Below are 9406 nucleotides of genomic sequence, written 5' to 3'. Positions count from 1 at the left end.
TTCATTTTATTACATCTTCTCTTTTCTCCCTCTTTTGTTATATCAGGGAACCTGTCAGAAAAAGAGTGCTGGAGAAACGGGGAGAAGACTTTAAAAAAGAGGGGAAGATATATAGATTGAGGACTCAAGATGATGGTGAAGATGAAAACAACACTTGGAATGGAAATTCTACTCAACAGATGTAGTGTGACAAGTACATTATGTGCAATAATCATTGTTTCCCTTATGATTTAATTCAACTAAAATTCTACTGGAGAGGTGGGACTACTTTATGTTTTTTAACTGATCGATAAAGTGTCTCTTTATTCCTGCTTAGTGAATTCTTGACTTATCTCAGACAAGTCAAGAGATAAAATAACTCGCTGCTAGATCCTTGCATATGGTAACCAACTGCTAGAAGCCTAAAAGAATCAAAAGGTCTCACAACCTCCCTTTATTAGCTTTCTTACTCAGTATTTCAGATCTCGTTAGCCCTGTGCTCTGAGATGATACGTTTTGTTTAGAACTATTTTGCTCCAGAACTCCTAAGCCCACACAGAGTAACTACATGTCCCTGAGTAATTTGACTCTGAGTCAGAGCATTTTAACTAGCCAATCAGATGATGATTTATGTTTTTTTCTCTCTGCTCATCAGCTACAAGTAAATTCTTGTAGTTTTTAATCTTAAACTCTGAATAAAAAATCTTTTCAGAAAAAAAAGCCAATAATTAAATGTCAACATTCGGAATAATTCATCTCACGCTATTATTGATTTTATGTTTAAATATGTCTGTTTTAGGGGATGATCCCTGGTTTTGGAACAGATTTTATGAGCAAAGGAAATGAACAGGAGTCAATGGCAAGGCTAAAGAAATTAATGACGATAATGGATAGTATGAATGATCAAGGTAAGTTGGTAGATTACTTGTTCTGCATATCAGCAAGTTGAGAGTTTCACTGTGGCCTTGTGGACAAGATGGAGAAAAATTGAGACTGCAGGCTTTTGTTAGGTAGATCTGTATTTGTTTGAAAGCTCTTACTCAGAGGTTAATTATTAGTAGATAGACTTCATCATTGAGAAAAAGGTCTAGTTCAATGGAAACAACACTAGTTCTTCATGATGTTGGTAGAAAGAACTTAAAAGGGGAGCTCTGTAGTCAAATAAATTTGGTGGAAGGCCAGGTTTAAAAGAAACTAATAAGTGTATTTATAAGTCTCTTCAGATCTCTAGTATGCTAACGTGAAATGATATTTATGAGAGAGGGATAGTTTAAGCAATGTTTACAAACTTATTTTGCTCTGAAACTGATTGTTCATTTTTCAGTCTTCTTAGATGAAGTACATTGCTCTATCTCTCTAATCCTTTAATATCACTGCCTTCTATATTTCAGGTCTTTTATCTGGTTCTCATTCCATTAGCATTTCTAGTCCCAAGACCCCTTGATCTTTTTACTAGTTTTTAAGCACCCTTTCTGATTCAATCCAGCATGTATATCATACATACCCTTTTTTAAGGCTCTTTACCACTTGACTTCTGACCTCATTTACAAAGAAATACATGCTTTTTTTTGTCTCTACCTCTTTCCTAAGCTCTAGGCTTTCATAGTAATTTAAATAAGATTCTGTCTTTCTTATCTCTTCTCTTTAACACTGCAAGAAGTTTTGCATACAGAATTAATAATTGCAGCCATATCTAGAGTACTTTACTCTGTCCTAGGCATTGTCCTTAGGCACTGTCCTGAGGAACAGATATTATTAACCCACTTAATTTTCATGACAAATCTTAAGGGACAATTCTGGAGTCAAAATCCATTGTTATCTAGCTTTTACAGATTAGGAAACTGAGATGCAGGGAGGTTGAATAATTTCCTCAAAATCACTAGCTGGAGTGGAGAAGGTGGGCTTCAAACTCAATCATTCTTGGCTCAAGAGTCTACACTCTGGATCACCTTCTCTTAGATGCTCACTAAATGATGGACATCTTTGTTTTTATGTTTGAAAATTTTCTGAGGCAAATCAGATCCAAAATGTAGTGCTTCTCCCTTAGTGAGTGACACTTCTATCTATCTCCTCAGTCACCCAAACTAGAAATGGGTCAACTTAGATTTATATCCTCGCTGATTTTTTGGTTTAATGGTTGTATTGAATGTGAAGATAGAGGTATTAAAATGCCTAACTTTTCTCTTTTCAATTATGTCAGTTTTGCTTTATATATTTTGAAGCTTTTTTGTTGGGTGTATACACATTTAGAATTTTTATGTCTCCTTGGTGAAGGACCCTTTTACCATTATGTATGTAATGTCCTCCTTTGTTCTGAATCTACTTTGATATTAATGCAACCTCTTCAACTTTTTTTTAATATGTTTTTACTGATTTCAGAGAGAGAAAGGAAGGGAGATAGAAACATCGATGAGAGAGAACCATCAATTGGCTGCCCCCTACTGGGGATTGGGCCACAACCTGGGCTTGTGCCTTGTACAGGAATCGAACCAGCCCCTCTGGGTGCATGGGACAAGGCTCAATCAACTGAGCCACACCGGCCAGGCTTCAGTTTTTTTTAATTAGTTGTTTGCATTGTAGGTGGAAACAACAGTGATGAGAGAGAATCATTGGTCAGCTGCCTCCTGCATGCCCTCACACGGGGGATCAAGCCTGCAATCTGGGCATGTGCCCTGACCAGGAATCAAACTATGATCTCCTGGTTTATATAGATCAACCCTCAACCACTGAGCCATGCCAGCTGGATCCATCTTTTTATTTTTAACTTACCTATATCAAATTTTTAAAAATATATCTTTATTGTTGGAAGTATTACAGATGTCCTCTTTTTTCCCCCGTTGACTCTTTCTAGCCCACTTCCCCCCACTCCTTCGCCCCAGGCTTTCACCATACTTGTCCGTGTCCTTGGGTTATGTATATCCTATCTAATAAGAGAGTAATATGCAAAATTAACCATCACTCTGTCACAAAGATGGTGGCGCCCATAGCCGCAAGATGGCAGTGCCCAGTCCCCTCAGCCCCATCGCTGGAATGTTTGGGCCTGTCGGCCTGGCCAGAGGTCGCAGGGACCAAGCGGAGAGGCAGGATCCGCCCACTCCAGTAGAGGATCAAGCCTCGCTGCTCTGCTGCCTCTGGAGTGTCTGAGGCCAGCAGGGCCTACTTGGCCATGGCCACAGTCACCCACGAGCAGGCAAGCACGGCCCGCAGGCAGCACCCAGCAGCGCCTGCTTGCCCATCACCGTGGTGTGGAGCAGGCAGGCCCCACAGAGAGCAGAAAACCAAGGGGAGCGGGCCCAAGCCATCAGTAGGACAACTCCTGAGGGCTCTCGGATTGGAGAGGGTGCAGGTCAGGCTGAGGGAACCCCCCCCCACCCCTGCACGAATTTCGTGCACCAGGCCTCTAGTATACATATAAGTTCTTTGGTTAATCTCTTCCTACCATCCATTCACCTCTACCTTCCCTCTGAGCTTCATCAGTCTTTTCCATGTTTCTGTGTCTCTAGATCTGTTTAGTTCATCAGTTTATTTTGTTCTTTATATTCTACATATGAGTGAGATCATGTGATACTTGTCTTTCTCTGACTGGCTTATTTCACTTAGCATAGTACTCCAAGTCCCTGCAGGGTGTCATATTTAAAGTGAGTTTTATATCAACAGCATGTAATTGGGTGGTTTATCTCTTAATACATTCTGATGATCTCTTTTAACTGATATATTGTTTATATATTAGGATTTATTTCTAATTCTGTTTGTTCCCTCTGATTTTGTTCTTCTGCTTTCTCTTTTCTATGTGCCTATGGGTTATTTGAACATTATTTAAATTACCTACAGTGTTATTGAGTATATCTCTGAATATTTTCTTAGTGACTGCTCTAAGTATTACAACGTACATACATATTTAACTTACCACGGCTACTTGTATCAATGTTTTACCACTTCAAGTGAAATATAGAAATCTTAACATCACCTTAGATTTTAGTGAGCTCTACTTCCTAAATATTTCTCATAAATTCCCTGTTTTCTTTGCCTCTATATCCCCTTCATAGCTACATTAGCCTCCCTAACATTTCCCTTTCTATTTTTTCGCTCCTCTTTTCAATCTTTCTTCCTCACTGCCACAGAATGGTCTTTCTAAACATAATAGTTCTGGGCTCAAATCTTTCAATTGTTCTTTATTGTCTTCATGATGAATTTCAAACTCCTAAGCTTGGCATACAAGTTCTGTTATAACTTGCCCTTACCTTACTTTTACAACTTATTAAATCTCTCAGCTCTTACCCATGCTTGATTTCTTCTACACATAGTTATTACTGTAGGAATCTATGTTCTGCTTTCTAGAATGTCCCCTTCTCCTTTCTCTTCTGTACTTACCTCATACTTGTCCTTCAGGACTACTCACTTAAAGAGAAACCACCACATGGACTCTTTCTGACTTCTTTAAATTATGTCTCCTTCTGCTATTTGCTTAACTCTATCATATTGCTTACCATGATGTGCTGTTATTAGTTTATCTTCTTTCTCTCACTCTGAGCTCTTGAAAGAAATATGATACACATTTCCTAAATATTTAATAGTGAAGATATGGCTTAAAATCTGCATTTATGAAATTGATTTAGAAGTTTTAAGGTACTAAAAGCTTATTATGTGACAATTTAATATTGTATTGTATTGGTAATCAGACTTCACCTGGATTTCAGTTTACTTCTGGACAGAATGCTTAGAGGGCATAGACAAATTAGAAGTTGTATTTAGAAAATCAGGATGATAAATGGAGTTCTAAAGAGTTGGGTATTTGTTACCTAGAGAAAATTTATAGGTCACACGTGGCTCTCAAATATTTGAAAGACTTATTCTTTGTGCCTGCTGAGGAGACATTTATGCAAATGGGAAGAAATAGCAGGAAAACATTTCATTTTAATATGTAAAAAGATTTTCTATAATTACAGAAATAATAGAATGGTATAGATTGCCTTATGTTAGATAGTGGGTTATCTCTCCTGGGGATATCAAGGCCGAGGATAGATGACCACTTATTGGGGGATGTTGTAGAGAGAATGCAGGCATAATAGAAATTTTGATTAAAAGCCATTTCATATCTGAGATTTTATGCAACTAATACCAGAAGAAATGTGCCTCATATTCTAAGAGTTATCAAAACACTGAAGCAAATTAACTCATTCTTTATGTTACAGAAAGGATTAAAATACTAGTAATAATTACTTGATAATAGAAAATATAACAATTATTCTGTTAATATAGGTAGATCTACCTACTCTTGCTTGCTTATATGCCTAAATTTATGACTTAAAGGTTAATGGCATTTAGAGCTAAGGTGAGCACTTTTGTTCTTTTTTGAAATATACCTTTTAGCTCTGATACATGCTCTGAGGAGCAGTTAGATATGAGATATGGAAAGGATGGACATGCATTTCAAAGGTTTTCAGAATGTTCTATTTTACTTAAACTGTAGGGTAAGTACATACTAGTTTTTTTGTTTTTTATATAGCTTATGAATATAAATTTCTTTGTAATATATTCCATGTTTAATAATCAGGTAAACAGGGCTGATAACATTTGTTAAATCTGGTTGTGGTTTGTCCATTATAATTATTTTTATGTGTGTAAGATATTTGCATATAACTGCTTTGATAATGAAAGTTAATGGTATGTAAGTGAAAATGATGGACCCTTCCTTGCCTGCAGAACTTGACAGTACAGATGGTGCCAAGGTTTTTAGTAAGCAACCAGGAAGAATCCAGAGAGTAGCAAGAGGATCAGGTGTGTCAACGAGAGACGTTCAAGAGCTTTTGACACAATATACCAAATTTGCACAAATGGTAAAAAAGATGGGAGGTATCAAAGGACTTTTCAAAGGTAAGGAAAATAAGCTCGTCATTTTAGTTAACACACTGAAAGGAAAGAAAGTAAAAATTAAAGCCAGGCATACTGCCAGTATTAGAAAATATATTGCTAAATTTTGTGTTATATTTAAGTATTTCTAGGTTTTTAATGTGATTTCTGATTTATCTGTTTTCATACTTAAGGTAATAAACACTCAGATTTTTTTAAACTTATTTTTTGAAATGTAATATATATTAAAGAAAATGTAGAGAATATAAGATAAAATTTTAAAATACCCATTACCTTTACTCCCCAGAGAATTTCATGGGCCCTATTCCAAATAATATTTGATATAACCTGTGTTTTCTTTTGATACATTGTGACTGTTTTCCATATTGTCAAATTTTCTTCAAAATATAACTTTTTTAAAAAATATATATTTTTATTGATTTTTTACAGAGAGGAAGGGAGAGAGATAGAGAGTTAGAAACATCGATGAGAGAGAAACATCGATAAGCTGCCTCCTGCACATCTCCCACTGGGGATGTGCCCGCAACCAAGGTACATGCCCTTGACCGGAATCGAACCTGGGACCCTTCAGTCCGCAGACCGACGTTCTATCCACTGAGCCAAACCGGTTTCGGCCAAAATATAACTTTTTAACCACTACATACTATTCCAACTGAGCATATATCTTTGTTTAATGCAGTGCTGCTTTGTTGGATATTTAGGCTGATTCATCTGCTTCTCTATCAATATCAGCTTTTGTGTCAGTTTTTATGCCATCTTCCATGAGCCAAGGGATTTTTGTTTGTTTGATTAGAAACAGTAGATGCTGAATAAATTTTGTAATAATTATATATTTCCAATTTAGTGGTCAAATGTTTTTCAATATATGTTTTTAGATTACTAATAAAGCTTAACTTATCTGTGCATTTACTGGTTTGAATTTTTTTTGTGAATCACCTCTTAGGTTAGGTGTTATTTCTTTTTTGTTGTTGTTATTGCTTTGTAATAACTCTTTAAAATCCTTGGTTTATATCTGCAAATATTTTCCCAGTTTTTTATTTGTCTTTAATATATATTTATATACATATATATTTTTTTGTTAATCCTTGCCCGAGCATATTTTTTACAGAGAGGACGGGAGAGGGATAGAGAGCTAGAAATATCGATGAGAGAGAAGCATTGATCAGCTGCCACCTCCACACCCCCTACTGGGGATGTGCCTACAACCAAGGTACATGCCCTTGACCGGAATTGAACCTGGGACCCCTTCATTCCCCAGGCCGATGCTCTATCCAGTGACCAAACCAGCTAGGGCTCCATTGATTTTTAGAGAGAGTGGAAGGGAAGGGGGAAAAGAGAGAAACATTGATCACATCGATTGGTTGCCTCCCGCAGGGTTCCCTGACCATGCCGGAGATCAAGCCTGCAATTGAGGCATGTGCCCTTGATTGAAATCCAACCCATGACCCTTCAGTGCAGGCTACCACTCTAACCACGGAGAAAAATCAGCAAGGGATATGTGTGTGTGTGTGTGTGTGTGTGTGTGTGTGTGTGTGTGTGTGTATGTGTATTAATCCTCACAAAGATATTTTTCCAGTACTTTTTAGAGAAAGTGGAAGAGAGAGAGAAAGACAGAGAGAAATATCCATGTGAGAGTAACACATTGATTGGTTGCCTCCTGCACATGCCCCGACCAGGGCCCAGGCCAGGGAGGAGGAGCCTACAATGGAGGTACATGTGCCCTTGACCCGAATCGAACCCGGGACCCTTCGGTCTGCAGGTCGACAAACTGGCTAGGGCTATTTACATTTTTAAATGAACAATTTTCATTTTTAATGTAGTCAAGGCTATTTATCATTTTTATTTCTTTTACACACATAAAAGTTTTCTCCATGTTGATGCAACAGTAGCTATATTTTCTTCTACTCATTTTGTTTTTACTTAATGTTAGGTTTTACTTTTTGTTCCATCTGAAATTTATTTTGCTCTGTATTGTATAAAGTTAAAAAAAATAAGTTTGGCCGTAGCCGGTTTGGCTCAGTGGATAGAGCATCGGCCTGCGGACTCAAGGGTCTCAGGTTCGATTCCTGTCGAGGGCATGTACTTGGGTTGCGGGCACATCCCCAGTGGGGGGCATGCAGGAGGCAGCTGATCGATATTTTTCTCTCATCGATGATTCTAACTCTCTATCCCTCTCCCTTCCTCTCTGTAAAAAAAATCAATAGGATATATTAAAATATAATAATAAGTTTGTTTTTCCAAAGAGTTAATTAACTGTCCCAGCCCTCTCAATTTTTTTCTGTATTATAAACACTATTAAAGTGAGTTTATTCTTTCAAAAAATATTTTTAAATATATTTTTATTGATTTCAGAGAGGAAGGGAGAGAGAAAGAGAGACAGAAACATCAATGATGAGAGAGAATCATTGATTGCCTCCTGCACACCCCCTACTGGGGATCAAGCCCACTACCTGGGCATGTGCCCTTAATCAGAATCGAACCTAGGGGCCTTCCGTCTGCAGGTTGAAAGCTCTGTCCACTGAGCAAAACCAGCTAGGGCTCAAAAAATATTAATTAGGCACACTCCAAAGATGAATCGGACCATTGAATAGATTTCTTAAAAAATGAGTATTTATAGAAGTTCTTATCACCTTTTTCTTTAACACTTTTCTTATTTTCTTTGCTTGCTATATCCTAGATTCTCTTTTTTAAAAAAATATTTTTTTATTGATTTCAGAGAGGAAGGGAGAGGGAGAAAGAGATAAAAACATTAGTGATGAGAGAGAATCATTGATTGGCTGCCTCCTGCACACTCCCTATTGGGGATCAACCCACAACCCCAGGCACGTACCCTTGACTGGGATCGAACCCGGGACCCTCAGCCTGTAGGCTGACACTCTGTCCATGGAGCCAAACTGGCTAGAGCCCTAGATTCTCTTTTGTGCCAAGGGAAAAAAGTTAGACAAACATGTTTAAAATTGGTTTTAATTCCTAACATCACATGCTATTTCAGATAGTGATTAATAAACACGTGTCAGTTTAACATCTTTCCTAAACCCTGGCTGTTGTTGATAGAACTACTGCAGATCCGTCAACCAGATCTTATCTAAGCATTGATTACTCAGTAAAGGCAAAGCCAAGATGAAATGGGCATTGGATATGGGGCACATCCTTGTCACACCATAAGTTTTAAACCCTGAAGAACAGACTCTTCTGACAAATCACAAAATGAACGTAGAATTTACATCTTGCATAGATTTAATTATTTTTCACAGATTTTATTATGTTTTATAAAAACATCTCTTTTATTCATAGATCTTAGTTCATATAATTTACTCAGATTAGCCAGCTTTGATTAGAGAGTCAGGGGCAGCTTTGGTTTTCATTTTCCTAAATGCTCCTATGAAGTAAATTTGCTGAAGCAGTTTTATTTATTCATTGCTGTTGCATTGATCTCTTTTGCTTTCTGTCTCTAAAGCAAGCATGTCAAACTCAAAGGCTAACAAGGGCCAAATAAGGTTTAAGTTTATGTGGGCCGCAAAAAAACAAAAGCTTCAATTTTCATAAACATAGGTTT

General features: G+C 37.3%; 1 protein-coding gene and 1 pseudogene across 1 annotated transcript in view; both read left to right on the top strand.

Annotated features, from left to right (window-relative positions):
- The window catches only part of LOC102768037, a 1053-nt pseudogene extending 933 nt beyond the window's left edge, over window positions 1–120 (top strand).
- Window positions 1–9406, top strand: part of SRP54 (signal recognition particle 54kDa) — a 48717-nt gene that overhangs the window by 37280 nt on the left and 2031 nt on the right. The window contains exons 13-14 of the mRNA XM_006759706.2: window positions 779–887; window positions 5683–5853. Of these exons, the coding sequence (XP_006759769.1) occupies window positions 779–887; window positions 5683–5853 (280 nt within the window). The remainder of the gene's footprint in view (window positions 1–778; window positions 888–5682; window positions 5854–9406) is intronic.

This window comes from Myotis davidii, unplaced genomic scaffold (assembly GCF_000327345.1).
Source record: "Myotis davidii unplaced genomic scaffold, ASM32734v1 scaffold176, whole genome shotgun sequence".
In the NCBI taxonomy this organism is placed as follows: domain Eukaryota; kingdom Metazoa; phylum Chordata; class Mammalia; order Chiroptera; family Vespertilionidae; genus Myotis; species Myotis davidii.
This window is presented reverse-complemented; position numbering and strand designations above follow the sequence as displayed.